We start from the raw sequence: 20,033 nt of genomic DNA, 5'->3' as shown, positions 1-20,033 counted from the left end.
CCACTTCCGTTTGGGTGCAACAGCTGGTGAAACATGCCTAATGTAAAGAAGTTCAACAACCGACAGTGGTGACTGGAGATCACCAAATTGAAGTAGGGCTCCATCCCACTCACTGATTTCATCAAAATGTATTGTTGCATAAAACTCTTGGTGGAGGCAAAAGTTTCACAAGCAGCTTGTACCCTTAAAGAGAAATCCTGCTTCAGCCAGGCAAATGTTTTCTTTGACAATACTACCCCGGTCACAAAAGAGCTCTGGTCTGCCCAGATCTTTCAAATTGCATATGATGTAGTGCAGCCATGGGATGCGCTTCATTTTATCCAGGCCCAAACAATCCGGAAGAATTAATTTGTTTAGATTTAGCTCATCCTTCAACCATATAGTGGGCCAAAGCAAATGAGGACGAAGGCGAATGAGGCCCCACAAACATATTTTCCACTCACAGTATCAGTTCATGGGAGCATACCCTCAGACATCACTGCCAAATATTAATACAGGAACACAGTTAGCTTTTGAAGTGTACTACTGTCCACCTGGACCGCCACAATAGACGTGTAGCTGTTGGTTCTAGCTATGTGGGAGTGCCTTTTTCCTATAACCCTATTAGAGGGGTGGGTCTTGGGTACTTCCTGAAAAGTATCTCCAAAGTAAATCATGTAGAATCACATCATCCCCACCCTTCTTCTCATTAAGCATAATATGTAGACCGGGAACTTCTGTAAATCCCTACATTGGGGTGCATGTGTAGTGGGACAACAAGTTAAACTATGGCGGACCTTTTTTGAAGCGGTTTCATGCTTATCCCAGCTGCTATTCTCATCCCAGATTACTCCAACACAGCTAAAAAAAGTGCAATGAGCAGACAGACCACATTTGTTCGCCATTATGTGCAATATCCAGCAAGAAGGCTGCAAGAAGCGGCATTTGAAAAAATAGTCCAAGCCAATGACTCATCTGAATAGGGGGTGTGCACTTTGCATAGACCATGTCCTTAGTTCAACAACAATGGCTCCAAAGGTAGCCTCTGCTTTAGGTCTAATCAAAGTACATTTACTTGTCCTGTAACAATTATGGGATTCCTTCCACCACCAGGCATTGGGATACTTTGGAAATATGCCTGATCACCAAAGGATAGGAATGACAATGAAAAATGCACATGAGTTAGGTTGGCTCCCTCGAAAGGCTCAAATGAGGCTCAGTATTTAAGTGACCAACAACCATGGTCACACGTCTGAGAAAGAAGCTAACCCTTTTAAGTTAGTTTAGAAGTTACATTTTTACTTTAGCATAGCTCTGTAAACAAGCACTTAAATGATGAAAAGGGCCTGCATTCCTTACGCTGCTGTTTGGAGCCATGCATGGGATCTAGGAATAAGGAAGAAGTCTGCTGTTGTGACCTCTGAAAGAGGTGGTGGACACTTCAGAATACAAGCACAACGAACGTATCTGAAGTTATACAATAATAAAAATAAAAAAATTAGCACCAGCTTTATTTCAGTTTAGCGATGAAGGTGTGATGTCTGAGAGGAGAATACATTCACAGTTGAAATTGATAATTCATTCCTTCCTTTCTCAAAGCCCCAGCTCTGTTAGCATTTACCTCTGCTGAGACACACACACACACACACACACACACACACACACACACACACACACACACACACACACACACACACACACACCCGCCCCCCCAAGGAAAGAGCTCAAAAAAATCTCTGGACCAAACAGCCGCCTTTCTTAAAGTACCCACGGTAAGGTGCTCTAGCTCTGCTGCAATCGCACGTTCACCAATCTCTATGAACACATTATCTTCACAAGTGCTTTGTGACCCCACAATTTGGATCCCACTGAAAATATCTGCAGTAAAGTGTGCATTTCACCACACCATCTCCGGAGGATCATCAATCACACTGGCCCTGCTTGAGTTCCCTTACAGTGCATGTTCCCAGAGGCTGGTGGCCTTTCCCATTGGTATCTGCAAACTGGCCAGTTGAATCAGCTTCCCATGAGGCAGTCAATACCTTGATCAACCGACACCTTTAAGTATGCCCGTCCAACTATCCTATGACCTGCATCTGGTGTCATTCACACACATTCAACAACAAGGCTGAAATTAGATTGAGTACACAATTTTGCACTACACATGTTTATCAGTGCAGTTCAGAATGGTTTGTGACTGCGTATCTGCATCAGAAAAGAATTGGTTGCATCATTTTACTCCTGCTAGAAGACTGTTGAGTAAATAGGTTTTCAAAGTAATTACAATGACTGCCATGTTAAAGCTACTGTTGTATTTGAGATAAATGACTGCATAGTAACCTCCAAACTTAAATCACCCCCCCTTAACAGCGAATCCTGACTGCCTCATCTCACAACCTATCCTGAAGAGTGAAAACCCCAAAAGAAAGTCCATGGCATTTCATGAACTGCAAAGTAGAATCCAACCAACTGAGGTCAAGAGATAATAAGCAATCACGTCAAGTGTATTTTCCGTACTTGAGCACGATTTAATACAAAAAACTATAAACATTTAAAGATGACCAGCTTGAGGCATCATTTGTTCAACTCCTTAATTTTTAGGAGTTACAAATGAAAGAGTAGGACACAAGAACTCGCGGCCAAACAAGCAATAAAGGGATTAAATAAATTCATCCACTCACCACAACACTAAGTAGAATTGATATCCATAAGGAATGCGTTACAACACAGCATACCGACTCACCTTTTTCATTGCTGGAGAAAATCGAAATTATTTTGTTCTTGGATTTTCTCTCCTCTGGAACAGATGGCAAGGGTTTCAGACTGTGGTTGGTAGCGAGGGGGTCCTTGGCTCCTGAACTGAAGATTGTACTGCTCATCCTTACAGGAGGGGCCGGTGGCTTATCTTCCAGTTCCCCGTTATCAGACATTTTTCAAAGCTCCTAGTGTGTTGTCCTGAAACGAGAAAAAGAAATAAAAAATAAGAAAATCCAGCAGACAAGGACAAGTAAGAAAAAAACATTTATTTTCATCTCAAGTGAGGCTGCCTCGGATATTCTTATTACAGGTGACATTCCATCCAAACTTCAACTAACCTCTTCGTGCAACAAATGACAATCAAACCAAAAAAAAAAAAAAAAAACTTCTAACTCAGGACCGGAGATGAAGAGTACACAAGTCCTATGCTACACGACAACCAATCAGAACAAACATAATAGAGTCTACAAATGGGACAGACTCCATATTGTCAGCTTCTTTTCTCTGTAGTTCCAGCTCTACTGTATCAGATCGCATTTGATAAAACTATTTAAATGTATTTGCCTATTGACCGATACTGCATAGTTACTAGTCAGCTAATTGGTTACAAATGCCTGCTCGGACTCTCCCGATCAGGGAGTATAATTCAACCCTGTGGTGCCCCTCCCCATGACAATGGGGAGGGATTATTTTTGCACATACGCAGTTTGGCTTTATGGACTTCAAATCAGCAGTGGATGTCTTTTGTAGCACTCAGGGCAACAGGTCCAAGGTCCATACAACCCTAACCTCACAGCGTCCTGTTCGAATTTCATTTGCAGCATTTAACACCATCTTAGAATTTCAACCACCACATCAGCTCAACCCCAGAGGCCGCTCACTGCATCTTGATGCTAACTTTTTTCTTATGTCTGGAAGCCCTACAGGCCAATCCATCACAGGTACAACAAGTCTCATGCAGGCGCATCCTGGTGAGAGCTCTAAGGCAAAGCCAAATTCTATACAGTGCATCAGTGCATGGTGATGCTTTTGAAAAAAGACAGTCTAATGCCAGGATACAACTTCAGACGTAGATTTGCAGAAACCATGACTTCCATCCAACAGACCACATAAATGCAACCAACACTAAGTGGATGATGATCAGGGAACACGTTGATGCTAGACCTAGAAATCCCAAAAGCTGAAGGTTAATTTTGCACTGGGAGACATTGTGATCACAAATCAGCATAATGGTTACTACTTTTGACAAATGTTTCCAACAACCTGCAGTTTGAGTCCACCAAGCCGGCTTTAAAAGGTAAAATCGCAGTTAGCCTGATGTGGCTCCAAAAAGGAGAACCTTAATGGGAAAATTCTAGCGCAACTCAAAAAAGTTAAACCACTCATGCACAGCTTGTCAAGACAATCTACGATATATTTCTGGACCACTCAAAAATGTTAAGCATGACCTACATAGCCAAAAAGAGGCTCACCCACTGACTAGGACATTTTACAGGGTGGGTAAAGGGGGAATTTTGCTTAGTAAGTAGTACCAAATGCACACTATATTCTCCAAGCGATATCACCCTATCCAAATGAAGTTCTATCTTAAATTGGTTGACCTCCTCGCCGCTGAAGCGCCACTGATAGATGAAGGTGCGCTCTTCGAAATCCCTTTTTGAAATGATTGTAACATTTTCCAAGTACCTACGGAAAAGTATACTACTCCAGCTCGAGGCTATCATTTTAAATATTTTAAAAGTCTCTACAGCCAAAAAAATACAAAAATCACGAAGTAAGCACAGTGTTGGCTAAAACAATCATCAAATGCACGGTAAACTGAAATAAAATATCCAAAACAATTGCTATTTTCAGAATTGTGCAACAGTTAATATTTTATTGTAAAACATTTCAATTACAACTCTTTTTAAATGTTACAGCAAATGTGCACGTTTCTAAATAGTCCGATTATGCTGAATAAAGAGCTTGAACAGTATTCAACCCCAATTAATATGAACAAAAGACTTCTGGCTGTGCCAGAGACAAATCTTAAACATCCCGCAGCCTACACTTCTATTTCTATTTCTTTGTTAACAAGCATTTGTAATGCAATAGGTCTCGCATTAGTAAAAGTTTGAGCTATTGCAGTTGCAAACAATTATGCAACAGCTCAAACTTCTAGTAATGCGAGACCTATTCAGGTGCCGGGATTATACAAAAAGTAAAGAAATAGAAAAAAAATCTATATCATTACCTTTGGTATAATCGCGGCACCCGTGCTTTACTTTTAATGTTATAAGTAAAGCGCAGGTGCCGCGATTATACCAAAAGTAAAGAAAAACGAGCCCTGGTTTCGGTTTCAAGTATCACGCCCGTGTCGGGGCAAGATAATTGAAACCACGTGACTGCCTATTGGTGTCTACTACGCACACCAAGCGCGTAATAGACATCAATAGGCCGTGGCCGGAGCAATGCGCCCGCCTTTGGCCAGTAGCGTGCAGTCTTTCATTAAAAGACGCACGCTAAGGCCAATGGGGTAGCTGAAAAGGAAATTCCTAGGTCAGCTCAGATTCCCCGTTTTTCCCTCACTGAATGTCTTGCGTTGCGCGTGCACTGCACTGCTGTGCAGTGCACCGCTAGGCGCGAGACCTAAAAATCATCCTGGAAGAGGCTTCTTAGAGTTGAGCCTATCTTGTGTATATTAAAAAAGGTAGTAGCTAATAAAATTAAATGCTAAACGGTGATCATTGTTTTCAACAGCAAAGAACCAACCTACGTGAGTGGGCAAAAGACAAATATTCATTGTCCAGCTGTACTCGTGACCGCCATTCAACCAACCACCAATATAGCCGTTTCCAAATTCTGCCACATCAGAATCTGTCACAAAACCAAATATTATATCAAAGATTAGACCATAAGGCCAAAAACTGTCTTACCCATCCCTCAAGCAAGCAGCAAAACTTGCTAGCCATAGCAAATTCAGAATACCAGACGACTTGGAAGCACAGACACAGATTAGACTGGAGGTCAGATCATCATGCTGCTGTGCTTCTCTCTACAGTGTCTCGCTCCCCTGGAGCAAAGACTAACCCAGAAATTAAGACACCTGATGGCAGGCACTTAATGCATAGAATAAGTGGCCTAGAGTAAGCTCCAAGACACAGCCAGTTACCGAGACTCTATGGCACCCAAGTACAGAGAATCTTCATAAGCAACCTTTCACCAGTCTGCAAAACTCAGACTAGATTGTCAGCCTGCAGAGGGTTTAACAACCCTGACGTGTCAGCTGCAATTGCCACTACTGAACTACTAGGGCACCAAACCCTTGGTCGGGTCTCTGGAGCTGCTAAGACAGAAGAGTCTGCTACCTCTGCATCCAGTGACCTCCTGTCCACCTACCAGCAAAGATAATTTTCTACATGGTCACTGCACTTCAGTACAACCCAGAAAAGGTTAAATGTACAACTCTGGTACTGAATAGGAGTAAATTAAGAACAAGTACAAACCCACCCAACACAGGGATGGGGCCAAATTCAAGTTCTGTTATCTGCACTGACCCCAGGGAGTGCAAATTATTGGTGGAGAATAACAGCTCTAACAAAGGCAAATCCTTCAGACCTGCAGACACCACAAAGATCAGCTTGACTGCAAGCCTCTCCTCCATCACCTCCTGTAAACCCAAATTGCCAGTGAATGGGCAAGGAAGAGTAATGAACTTCTGAATAAAAATAGGACAGATTCAAATCCGGGGCATTACCTGAATTCAGCGGTGCAAACAACCAACAAAAGCAAAAGATGTCTTGCCAGAGGAAGATTGCACTGGACCTAAAACCAGTTGCAACAGTCTTGAACACCCCCATAATTTACTGAAATGTGCATGGTAAATGTTGTACTCATAAGCGTGCCATCAGTTGAACCCAATAGGTGGATAGAACAATGCAGCTGAATTAATAGAAGTGTTATAAGCTTTGTGCAGTGCTCCTACAAGTAGATAGAGGGAGACAATCTTCAAATGTCTGTGCTGAGAAATCAGCAAGAACTCAACAGCACTCACTAATAAGAATGCAGGGAATATTAAGGCACAGCACAAAAACATTTAAGAATAGCAAGACTGAGAAACTGTAAGAAATATTGTTATGTATAGTGAAAATCAGCGGACAAAAAGGACACCAAGCACTTCCAATGAGTGTTCAAACAGGACTTCTAACACCAATTCACCAATACCTAGAGAATATTCAGGTTACAATGCCTGCCAAACACTATGCAGTGACAGACAATCCTCACATCTTCTACTTGTATGAATGTCCTAATAAGACAAGGAAACCAAATCCTACGCCCAGCATCTCTTAAGAAATGTCACAACTCGAATCTACAGCAATTCCTTGTCTCAATACCATACAGCTTAAAGCAGTGACTAAATAAAGAAGTGTTGCTCATCTGGATTCCCTCAACCCAGGGTGACAAAACATGTATTCAATTGATCTTCAATCAAAAAGGCCCGGCTTGAGAAGAAACCTCTGTAACCAATTTAACCACCCAAGGGCCCAACCAATTTAACAATCCATATTGTCAAAGCCCAGCCAGAAAGTTCCTTCTTGGCTTTCACCCACATACAGGAAAAACTCAGCTGGATTGATAAGAAAATTGCAGACAATGGAATAAATGAAATAAACAATAAAAAGGACTAACTGGAACAGATACCTCCCATGGTATGCCATTTCAAATCTTACACCTCCAAAAAGCTTACAAGGAAGAACTAAATAACACAAGCATTTACAATGCAATAGGTCTCGCAGCAATTAAGTTTGAGTTATTGGCATTGTGTATGACAATGCGTTGCATAAATTTTTTAGCAAACTTTGAATTGGTGAGCAGTGAGTGTGTGTGAAAGAGTATGCTGTTGCTCACAGCTGTTATTATTCACACAGCTCTGATGATGCACCTCACGCACGGGGCTGACGCAGATATTATTCACACAGCTCTGATGATGCACCTCACACACGGGGCTGACGCAGTTATTATTCACACAGCTCTGATGATGCACCTCAAGCACGGGGCTGACGCAGTTATTATTCACACAGCTCTGATGATGCACCTCAGCCCCGGGCTCACAGCTGTTATTCACACAGCTCTGATGATGCACCTCAGCACGGGGCTCATAGCTGTTATTATTCACACAGCTCTGATGATGCACCTTAGGCACGGGGCTGACGCAGTTATTATTCACACAGCTCTGATGATGCACCTCACGCACGTGGCTGACGCAGTTATTCACACAGCTCTGATGATGCACCTCACTCACGGGGCTGACGCAGTTATTATTCACACAGCTCTGATGATGCACCTCAGCCACGGGCTCACAGCTGTTATTATTCACACAGCTCTGATGATGCACCTCACGCACGGGGCTGACGCAGTTATTATTCACACAGTTCATACGTCCCCGACTTCACCTGCACCACACAGACTCGACGCTCAGACGGGACAAAAAGAAAAAAAAAGCCTGCCTGTAGGAAGGTGAAACTCAATCCCGATAAAACGGAGTTGGTGTTAACAGGTGGTTGCTCCAGTCCCTGGTCCCCTTCTTTTTGGCCCCCTTCTTTAGGCTCCCCACCCATCCCTGTATCCTCCGTCAAAACTCTTGGGTTCAAGATTAACAATCAACTCTCCCTACACTCTCAAGTCTCCGCCGTGGTATCCTCAGCCTTCCTTTCCCTCAGGACAATACGTAGAGTCTCACGATTCTTTTCCCCCGACGCGCTCAAGCTAATACTTCTGGCCATGGTAACATCTCGCCTAGATTATGGCAATGCCATCTATCATGGCATGCCCGACTATCTCATGAGGCGTCTTCAACTGGTTCAAAACCAAGCCGCACGGCTGGTTTTTAACCTATCAAAACCTCACCATGTAACCCCCCTCCTTTCCCTGCATTGGCTCCCTGTCCGGCAGCGTGCCTTATTCAAGCTCGGCTGCACCATCTTTAAAGCCCGGACAGGCTCTGCCCCTTCCTTCATTAATTCAGCCATTCAAAACTACATCCCATCAAGAGATCTTCGATCTTCCTCCCACCATCTCCTCGTGGTCCCCCGCTTCAAACGGAAGAAGTGGGGGGGTTCCAAGTTTGCGACCGCGGGCCCAGCTTTTTGGAATTCCCTTCCATCCTCTCTAAGAACCTGCACCCAGTACCCTATGTTCCGCAGAGACCTCAAGACCTTCCTCTTCACCCAAGCCTTTCCATCTTGATCGGTTACATTCCTGCACATTCCTGCTTTCCGAGTAGCAGTTGCCAGTCAGCGCCAAGAAACCGCCAGGTGTACGAGCGCTATACAAAACCCTTCAAACTCAAACTCAAACTCAAGGTGGATACCCGACTATGGTTACCCCAGATTTTTTGCCTAGTGTTTAGCTGGTTTTTGACTAAGTTGGCCTGGGATCCTGCTAACCAGGGCCCCAGGCCATCTGCTCCCTCTTAAAATGGACTCCATGCACCCTAGGTGCATAACCAAATTGGTACTGGACTCCTTGTCAGCCCCTGTACAGTGCACTACAGGTGCCCAGGGCATAGGGGCATCCAAGGCCTACCAGGGGCTGAAGCATAACTTTTGACACCCCTGGCTGGTTCTTAAATTGACACAACTGGCTGTTCACACAGCTGGGGCAAGGTGGTGTAATCACCCCTTGCTTAGATATAGTATACCTATGTCTAAACCTATATCTGGACACATATGCACCTATAAGTCACTCCAATAGCAGGCCTTAACAATCCTGGAGGCAGAGTGCTTGGTTTTATGTGAGATGGTGCTCTAGCATGAGCTGAGCCTGTCTGCAGTGTTCGGAACCATTTCCTTACTGCTGTTCCAGTGATACTGCCATACCATATACTCTTAAGTGCATATAATCCTCGCGGTTATTGCTAACTTTGGTTTGGCTTTATCAAAACATGTCGTGTTTGGTGTCATACACTTTGGAATACTACCCCCTCGCCAGTTCTGGCGACGGGGGTAGCATTCCACCCTTCTAGAGGGAGAAGACATGTTACTTACTGCAAATGCGGTTAATCCTAACCAGAGCCCCAGCATCACAAAATGGACACAGGTCTGCCCTCCTGCTGCTGACCGAAAGTCGACAGAGGAGGCTTGATCAAAGGATCTCCTGTCACAGGGAGGTGTTACACCACCCCAGACAGGAGATAGTGGATTGTAGCAGGGAGGGTTGAATGAAACTAGACACCTGCCTGGGGCACACAAGGTGTCACTGGGCAGATTCCAGTCAAACCGGTTCTGGGGCACTCCAGCCCCAGTCTTAGCAGCAAACTGGACAAAGGAAAGGGGTGTAACCACCCCCTTCCTGGGTCCCACCCATAAGAGGGACCAAGCAGGTAATCCAGCCCCCAGATTTGGAATATAGGTGGGAGCAGTGCCAATGCACATCAGATTATCCTGACTGAAACTTATGAAACGTAACTCTGGACCCTTCGACATCCTACTCGACGTAGAAGACTAAAGAATCTCCCTTGTGGTCAAGGAGTGACCACCCTGTGCAAACAGGCACCATCCAGCACCTCGACGTTTGCTTGGTTGCAGTTCCCGCCGGAACTCGAGCGACAGATCGACAAGACCCAGCGAGCCTGCCTTCTAACAGCCCGATCCACAGTCCCTGCAAAGCTGAGACCCGTGGAGGCGACCGGAAGCGTGGGAGCGGCCATCTTGGAGGAACAACGAAGCGCTGACCGTGCAGCACCCGAGGCTCCCTCGAAGCTGTGCATTGGAGTTTGAGAAGCTCCAGCCCGAGCAGCTTGTGCACCGAAGCTCACCCCTCCACACTCGACGAGTGCTGCGTGGGGCCCTTTTGCATCTTTCTGCTCGAAGCGTTGGTCCGGTCACTTGCCCGTTGGCTAGTTGCCTCAGAACCGACGAACCTAAGAATTTACACCGCTGGTCTGGTTGCTCCAGACTGGCCCTCGCTCCCCTGAAAAGGAGCACCCGCTCTGACCTTGCTGGTCCGAGTATTGAGCCTTCTTCGAATCCTGCGTGGGTTGCCCTTGCCAAGGCTTGTTGACTCTGATCCGGAAGCCGACACCGCCGACAGCGAGAGCATTCGTGGGACAGCTCGTGATCCACTCCAGGACATCCTCGGTGCCCCAGAGTCCACGTGGCAGCGGAGACAAGGCACCCGTCATCAACCTGATTGCGCCCGACATCGCCTGGTTCCTTCCTGGTCACTGGTTAGTGACCCAGACTCTGTCCCCTCTGCTTTCAGGTACCCTTCAACTTCGATCCAGCCTTGGATCGCACCGGACACTTCTCTTCTGGACGCCTGCAGCATCTTCATCCTCAGGCACCATCGAACTGCGTGACGAAACCCGACACAGATTGGCACCTGTGCACCCGCTTCCTGTGGGTGAGGTAACTTACTAGCGCCGGTGTTCCCACACTGGTACACACCTCTAGTGCCTAAGTCTAAAGTTTGGTAGTCCTAGTCCAGTCGGAAGACTCCTTTTGCAATAACATTGTAACTTTTACGCACCATTGACTTTACATTGGTGCAAGCCGTGCTTCCCGCACTGCACCTGAATCCCGTGGGCTACTCCCGTCCTAACTGCTGTTAGTCCAGTGTAGTCCCAGCGATTCACAAGGCCCTAGGCCTTATCCCCGATCGATTAGTGATTGTTATACCACTTTTTTGATATATGGTGTGAGTGGCCACCGGCCTCATCCAAAAACGTGCAACTTGTTTATGTTATACTGTGCTTTTATTTAAACGCTTGTGCTTCATTGCTCATAAAGAGTAGTGGGGATTATTCTGAGAATAAATACATATATTTTTAATAATATATAACTTGTGTGGTGTCCTTTCATTTGGTATTACAGGATTGCATATGGTAAAACAGCTGGCTTCACATGTCCTCTTGAGTTAAGCCTTTAAGGCTGCTTAGTCCATGCTACCCCTAGGATAGCTTGTCTATAAGGTTGACTTACAACCACCACCATAAGGGATTGTTTGGACTGATACAGGGTGCCCACAGAACTGTGGACATCATACATCAGGCCAACTTCTCACACTTCCTCTTTATCAGCGCAGCGCGCCCCTCTGCAGACTCCCCCTGCATTCCACGAGGGGCGGAATAGTCAGTCAACATGCCCAGAATTATAACTGGAAACGTGCTTTGTGCAACTTTCCAATTGTACTTCTAGAAATAGTTAATTGCAGAAAGTAGTAAAATTGCATCCGCATTTAGATGTAAATATATGGTGTAGTGAAGATTTCTATATTTTTTGTGAATCAGATCCAATGTTTTCCACCCGCATTAAGTGGCGACTGTAACACTTACAGCTGTCTCTCACACACAGAGAAGCCAGTCACTTAATTTGCTTTTGAAAGGAACATATAGTGCAACAGAAAATCCTTACCCCGTACTGAATGATAACCAATAATCTGCGACATGACACTGCATTACTCAGGAGTAATTAAGGCCTTTGAAGAGTGCTATGGTGTCGTTGTAAAGCGCTTAAACCAACGTGTTTTACTACCTCAGTTTTTTTATAGGTTAAAAGCATATTACTATATACTCTATTGATACAATGGTTATTTTCATTTACAAAAAAAGTATTTTTTAATATAATGCTTTACTGTAAATCAATGGTCCTATTAATCAACTCAGACTATACGTTTTCTATTTATCTCAGAATGATGAAATACTGAGATTTTCTTGCAGGTTTTAAAACCAGTGTCTAGGAAGTTACACATACATCACTGCAGAGGACACTCTACTCATATCCATCTACATGCTTCTGAATGCCATGTGAAACAAGGAGAATGATCCACAGAACGTTAGTAATTTAATCTATGTAACATTCTTTTTTGTCTTTTGGTTTAGTTTAGGTTTCTTAAAGTGCCACCACTTAAAAACGGGAGTACAGCTGGAAAACAATAAATAAAACCCATAATTACGTGTAGGCTATTCGGGAATGCTCCTATGTTTATGTTCTTGGGGAAGGTTAAAATGTCTTTGTAGTTGTCAGCGACGAACACCTGAAGGATGTGGCCGACTGGTCAGAGTTGCCGACTTTGGAACAGGAGAACTAGGTTCGAGCCTCGGCTCAACATACTGTAATTCTGGGCAAATCACTAAATCTCCCTTTGCCTATCAAATAACAAATGTATCCGTACATAACGTAACTGGTGCTCAGGCAAACAGTTCCAATACCTTCGGGTCAATTTCGCGCTATATAAAAACTGCCCCAAAAAATAAAAAGAAAGATGAGGCAGAGAGCTGGGTCCACATGCTCACGTGATCCGTCGCTCCCTATTAACACTGGGTGCCAAATCCGCGCGGTCCCTCCTTCCTATTCAAAATAGCAGGCGGCAGTACACACTTGCCTGTCCAACCCTTGACAAAAAGTCACCGGTTCTATCCTCGACTAACAGAGCCCCAGCTCTCAAACGTGAGCAAAACCCTTTCATAAACTTAGGCTGGCTGAATAGGAAAATGGCACGTGCTGACACTACAGCCTATCAGCTCTTCTGGACTATGATGCGCTTATATTGCCTGAATGTCTTCAACTTTACACATTAGCAGTACCGCCCCCTCCCCGATAATCCTCAGAATGCGTTAAGCCGTGAGATTGGGTGTTAAGCGTCCATGATTTCATTTTATGACACGGTCATCCAGAAACTCCTTAAAACAACCACAACGTTCTGTAACTGCTCACAGAAGTTCGCAATTTTCCTTTTCATAGCAATACCAACATTTGTGGTCGCATAACAAACAATATGTATTGCAATAGGGTATCTTCAACAATACGTCCCAGACTTCACTTGCACCACACAGACTCGACGCTCAGACGGGACGAAAAGAAAATATGCAACAGTGGTTGTAATTTTAGGTGTCTGAAAGGAAGGCTACTCACCACACGCCCCCAGCGATTCCATCAACTATAGCGATAGTCCTCAATGACCTGGAGAAAGACGTGAGCGAAACTGAAACCTTCCGTGGGGCGGGACTTCCGTCTTCGGAAGCCTGCGCACGCGCCCACGGAGTGCCTGAGAGCGGGGCTCCCATGCCAGAGGGAGAGCCCCGCGGAGGCTGCAGATGTCCAGAATGGCGGTAAGTGGGGCTTAGGTGTAGGGGGTGCGCTTGTGTGTGGGGGTTGGTGGTGGTGTATATATATATATATATATATATATATATATGTATATATATATATATATATATATATATATATATATATATATATATATATATTCACTGAAAAAACCATAGGTTATAGACCATATATAGTTAGGAATTAGCATTTAGAAAACCTTATTTTACTCACACAAAACCATTGAAATTCCATATATAGTTAGTTGCACTAACTATATATCGCGCACCCGCAATCCACTGCTGATGATGTCACATATTACATCATTCATGACATGGTCAGTGACATCACTGATGACATCACTGATGACATCTCAAATGACATCACTGATGACATCACTGATGACATCATCTAGTGTCTGTGTGTTTTTGTAAAGTTTAAATACGTTTTACATATTGAAGAATGACTGGATGTATGGAAGACTGTGTGTGTGTGGCTGGCTGGGAGGTGTGTGACTCTGTGCATATCAATGTGTACTTGTATCAGTGATTGTATAAGAGAGTAAGTATGTGTTAGTATATGTGTGAAAAGTATGGTGTTCTGTGTTTAACTATAGATGAGGAAATCGAAGTGTGATTGATTCTTCACAGGACTGACTAGGTGTATGAGTGCATATGATAGTGTTCTAATAATAACTGACTGTATGTATGAGTAATTGTATGGGTGAATGAGTGAATGTGTGTGTAGACGTACGAATCAGTGAGTGCGTATGTAGTAACTGGTATTGGTGTGTCATGATGTCATCAGTGATGTCATTTGAGATGTCATCAGTGATGTCATTTCAGATGTCATTAGTGATGTCATCAGTGATGTCACTGAAGTATGGTGTTCTGTGTTTAACTGTATAGATGAAGAAATGGAAGTGTGATTGATTCTTTACAGGACTGACTTGGTGTGTGAGTAACTCCATGGATGAGTGGCAGTGTGTGACTGTCTGCATAGGTGTATGAGTGCATATGATAGTGTTGTAATAATAAGTGACTGTATGTATGAGTTATTGTATGGGTGAATGAGTGAATGTGTGTGTAGACGTAGGAATCAGTGAGTGCGTATGTAGTAACTGGTATTGGTGTGTCATGATGTCATCAGTGATGTCATTTGAGATGTCATCAGTGATGTCATCAGTGATGTCATTTGAGATGTCATCAGTGATGTCATCAGTGATGTCACTGACCATGTCATGAATGATGTAATATGTGACATCATCAGCAGTGGATTGCGGGTGCGCGATATATAGTTAGTGCAACTAACTATATATGGAATTTCAATGGTTGTGTGAGTAAAATAAGGTTTTCTAAATGCTAATTCCTAACTATATATGGTCTATAACCTATGGTTTTTTCAGTGAATTTTCAAGGTTTTGTAAATGCTAATTCCTAACTATATATGGTCTATAACCTATGGTTTTTTCAGTGAATTTCATTGGTTTTTTAACAGCTAATATCTGTAGCTGTAAAATGTATTCTTCTTTAAATCCAAAAATATATTTTATATGTTTATGAATAATTTTTTTTTTAAATATTTTTTTTTCTTCGTTCCCGCTTCGCGAATCGGGAAGCTTCCCGTTAGCTGACCTTGATGCCGCGAAATAGACCGCGAGCCGGTAAACGTTTCTTTACCGCAAGTGCCGCGTTAGAAAACATCGTGACGCCTCCCGTCCGCATGACGTTTCACGTTGTCGCGTGATACGTCATATGACGTGCTACGTTAGCGAACTGGTACGCGAAGCGAGTCGCAAAGCGCAGGTTTCTGGAAGCAAACCGGGAGGCCCTGCAAAGCGCTTAACGTAAACACAGCAAGTCATGTGACTTGGTAATAACACTTTTCATTGGTTCATTTCACTTTTGGTTTCCTAATGATGTAAGACTAGGTCATATAATCTAAAATGAACACTTTTGATTGGTTGAGAACTCTTGTTTTTCCCAAATGATGAAAATCCCTCCTTCTTTCCTCACTCTGACTTTCATCATTGTGAGAGAAAGACCCTTTGTGATCACTGAGCAATGGCTTCTTTAGTAGCTTCAGCTGGTGCTTCCCCACCACCTCCACCACATCCAAGGAAGAGTGGACCACCTGCTCAAGTTATAATTCAGCAAGAAGAGGAAGACGAGGAAGAGCAGGAAGAGAGGCAGTTTTTGCCTGAGGAACCCAGGACGTCTCACCGGAAAGAAAACTTCATTTGGCAATTTTTTAAAATTCCCAAAGGTCAGAAAAAAGTAAATGCAAGATACGTAACTTGCCTTATATGTCAAGATAGACTGTCCAGAGGAACCGAGAAAAAATACAGTTTCGGAAACTACACAATGCATCGCCATATGACTAGGTGGCATCCTAACAACTACAGTGCTGCACAGTTTCGGAACGACCTAGATAATCTCCCTATTATGGCCAGAAGATCTGTTGTACCGGAAGTAACGGGACCAGAGGGCAGGGAGATGGTGCCAAATATACAAATGAGATTTGGTGAAGTAAAACACATCTGCGTATTTTGCGATGGATTCATTTGCTACGGAGAAAGAAGCATCACTCTGATCAACAGAGCTATTGACTATCATATGCAAGTTTGTACGAAACGCCCAAAATAATAAATACTTTTTTTTTGTTTTGTTGCTCCTGTTGAGCCCTTTACAATGAATCGTTTTCATTGCCCCCTCCAAGAAAAACCCCAAAAAATATAAAACTGTTCAGAAAAATTCAAAAAAAGTAAAAAAATGTTCTGAAAAATAATAAAAAAAATATAAAACAACAAAAACAATAAAAAACAAGCATTGGAAATGCAATAGGTCTCGCACCATTAGAGTTAGTGCTTTTAGAATTGTTTATGGGGTTTTTTTGTAAATGTTTAGCATTTTTGTTTCCTGTAGCCAATGCTAAAGTATTACAAATAAAAAAAGCCATAAACATTTCTAAAAGCTCTAACTGAAATGGTCTGAGAACTATCGCACTGGGTGAGGGTGAGTGAGGGTGAGGGTGAGTGAGGGTGAGTGAGGGTGAGTGAGGGTGAGTGAGGGTGAGTGAGTGAGGGTGAGTGAGTGAGGGTGAGTGAGGGTGAGTGAGTGAGGGTGAGTGAGTGAGGGTGAGTGAGTGAGGGTGAGTGAGTGAGGGTGAGTGAGTGAGGGTGAGTGAGTGAGGGTGAGTGAGTGAGGGTGAGTGAGTGAGGGTGAGTGAGTGAGGGTGAGTGAGTGAGGGTGAGTGAGTGAGGGTGAGTGAGTGAGGGTGAGTGAGTGAGGGTGAGTGAGTGAGGGTGAGTGAGTGAGGGTGAGTGAGGGTGAGTGAGGGTGAGTGAGGGTGAGTGAGGGTGAGTGAGGGTGAGTGAGGGTGAGTGAGGGTGAGTGAGGGTGAGGGGTTGAGGGTGAGGGGTTGAGGGTGAGGGGTTGAGGGTGAGGGGTTGAGGGTGAGGGGTTGAGGGTGAGGGGTTGAGGGTGAGGGGTTGAGGGTGAGGGGTTGAGGGTGAGGGGTTGAGGGTGAGGGGTTGAGGGTGAGGGGTTGAGGGTGAGGGGTTGAGGGTGAGGGGTTGAGGGTGAGGGGTTGAGGGTGAGGGGTTGAGGGTGAGGGGTTGAGGGTGAGGTGTTGAGGGTGAGTGAGGGTGAGGGTGAGTGAGGGTGAGTGAGGGTGAGGGTGAGTGAGGTGTTGAGGGTGAGTGAGGTGTTGAGGGTGAGTGAGGGTGAGGGTGAGTGAGGGTGAGGGGTTTTGGGTGAGTGAGGGTGAGGGGGAGTAGTTGAGGCTGAGTGAGGGTGAGGGGTTGAGGGTGAGTGAGTGAGGGTGAGGGGTTGAGGGTGAGTGAGTGAGGGTGAGGGGTTGAGGGTGAGGGGTTGAGGGTGAGTGAGGGTGAGGGTGAGGGAGGGTGAGGGGTTGAGGGTGAGTGAGGATGAGTGAGAGTGAGGGTGAGGGGTTGAGGGTGAGGGGTTGAGGGTGAGTGAGGGTTTGAGGGTGAGGGGTTGAGGGTGAGTGAGGGTGAGTGAGGGTGAGGGGTTGAGGGGGAGGGGTCGAGGGGGAGGGGTCGAGGGGTCGAGGGGGAGGGGTTGAGGGTGAGTGAGGGTGAGTGAGTGAGGGTGAGGGGTTGAGGGTGAGTGAGGGTGAGGGGTTGAGGGTGGGTGAGTGAGGGTGAGGGTTTGAGGGTGAGGGGTTGAGAGTGAGTGAGTGAGGGTGAGGGGTTGAGGGTGAGTGAGGATGAGTGAGAGTGAGAGTGAGTGAGGGGGTGAGGGGTTGAGGGTGAGTGAGGGTGAGGGTGAGTGAGGGTGAGGGGTTGAGGGTGAGTGAGGGTGAGTGAGGGTGAGTGAGGGTGAGTGAGTGGTTGAGGGTGAGTGAGGATGAGTGAGAGTGAGGGTGAGTGAGGGGTTGAGGGTGAGTGAGGGGTTGAGGGTGAGTGATGGTCAGGGTGAGTGAGGGTGAGGGTGGGTGAGGGGTTGAGGGTGAGTGAGGGTGAGTTTGAGGGGTTGAGGGTGAGGGTGAGGGTGAGTGAGGGTGAGGGGTTGAGGGTGAGTGAGGGTGAGGGTGAGTGAGGGTGAGGGGTTGAGGGTGAGGGGTTGAGGGTGAGGGGTTGAGGGTGAGTGAGTGAGGGTAAGGGGTTGAGGGTGAGTGAGGGTGAGGGGTTGAGGGTGAGTGAGGGTGAGGGGTTGAGGGGGAGGGGCTGAGGGTGAGTGAGGGTGAGGAGTTGAGGGTGAGTGAGGGTGAGGGGTTGAGGGTGAGTGAGGGTGAGGGCGAGTGAGGGTGAGGGGTTGAGGGTGAGGGGTTGAGGGTGAGGGGTTGAGGGTGAGTGAGTGAGGGTGAGTGAGGGTGAGTGAGTGAGGGTGAGTGAGGGTGAGTGAGGGTGAGGGGTTGAGGGGGAGGGGTTGAGGGTGGGTGAGGGGTTGAGGGTGAGTGAGGGTGAGGGGTTGAGGGTGAGTGAGGGTGAGTGAGGGTGAGGGGTTGAGGGTGAGTGAGGGTGAGGGGTTGAGGGTGAGTGAGGGTGAGGGGTTGAGGGTGAGGGGTTGAGGGTGAGTGAGGGTGAGGGGTTGAGGGTGAGTGAGGGTGAGTGAGGGTGAGGGTGAGGCTGAGGGGTTGAGGGTGAGTGAGAGTGAGTGTTGTGAGAGAGGGGTGATGAGGCCTGGTTGTTGTGAGAGAGGGGTGATGAGTCCTGGTTGTTTTGAGGTACAGCTGATGAGGCCTGGTTGTTGTGAAGTATCTGACTTTCTTGTGAAGACAAGTGCGTCATAAGCTTAAACGAGAGCCTTGCATTCTCTGTTCCCGATCCTTGCACCCATGCATGGCTCGGGTCTCAGGGCAGCTACCAGGAGTTCTAACAGCTCTCATCAGGTTTCTACAGCTAGTTCCCCGGTTTTGTGGGCTGGGCATGAATAGTGGGCAAGAAACAGCTAATTATAGAAGGGCCGCTTTTGAATGAATTAATTAATAAACCTTTACACCGCAGATATTCAAAGGTCAAGCCACTGATGAGTTGTGATGTTTTGTTTTGTAAGAGGTGTTAAGCTGACTTGCAGGCGCCGGAGAGAATTCACACGGCAATTTGCCCGCCTCCGTTTCAGTTGCAGACTGTTTATGAGCTCAGCAGCAAGGTTTTGGTTGGTTAATCACAGGAACCCTCAAGAGGTGTAGAATTAAATGTTAAACCTGAGGTAGGATGGGGCCTTCCCACGGCTGCATTTATCCACAGTCCGGCTTCCAGGAAGAGGTGAGGTGAGTGGCACACGTCTGTCTCGTACAGCTTTTCCTTGGGTTGGTGAGCCTGCGGGGGCTCTCGTAAGTCAGGCTGCCCTGTTTGCCTCTGGAGAAAGACAAGCCCTAGCTCGTCTGCAGCGAAAGTGGGGGTGCTGGCTTGTGGCCATGACAGACGGTACACTGAAAAGCAGAGTGGAGGGCGGCCTCTGAATTCCAGCATGCCCTGACGTGTCGGCGGGGACAGAAGTGTATGCAGCCCCTCCTCCCCCCACGCTCAAGGCTGGCAGCCTGAAGGAAGAGACAGCTGGAGCGGTGGGTTATGTGAGGAATCTTTCACTCGAGTGTGCCGGGTCAGAGGCCTACCTCTAGGGTCAGTGAGCAGAGCCTTGTGTAATGTGTGCACCTGCAAACAAACCAGGACAAGCACAAGCGCTAATACACACAGCCCTGTACACACAACGAGTAACGGCTTGAGGAGGTGAGGGAAGGGCTAAAGGCAACAATGTCACCGGG

General features: G+C 45.9%; 1 protein-coding gene across 2 annotated transcripts in view; it reads right to left on the bottom strand.

Moving 5' to 3' along the window:
* Window positions 1-20,033, bottom strand: part of PAK2 (p21 (RAC1) activated kinase 2) — a 728,762-nt gene that overhangs the window by 534,660 nt on the left and 174,069 nt on the right. For both annotated transcript variants that reach the window (XM_078665775.1, XM_078665774.1), the window contains exon 2: window positions 2,723-2,934. In XM_078665775.1, the coding sequence (XP_078521901.1) occupies window positions 2,723-2,909 (187 nt within the window). In that variant the 5' untranslated portion in view covers window positions 2,910-2,934. The remainder of the gene's footprint in view (window positions 1-2,722; window positions 2,935-20,033) is intronic.

This window comes from Lissotriton helveticus, chromosome 11 (assembly GCF_964261635.1).
Source record: "Lissotriton helveticus chromosome 11, aLisHel1.1, whole genome shotgun sequence".
Lineage (NCBI taxonomy): Eukaryota > Metazoa > Chordata > Amphibia > Caudata > Salamandridae > Lissotriton > Lissotriton helveticus.
The sequence above is the reverse complement of the archived record's forward strand: the minus strand, read 5'-3'. Positions and strand labels throughout refer to the sequence as shown.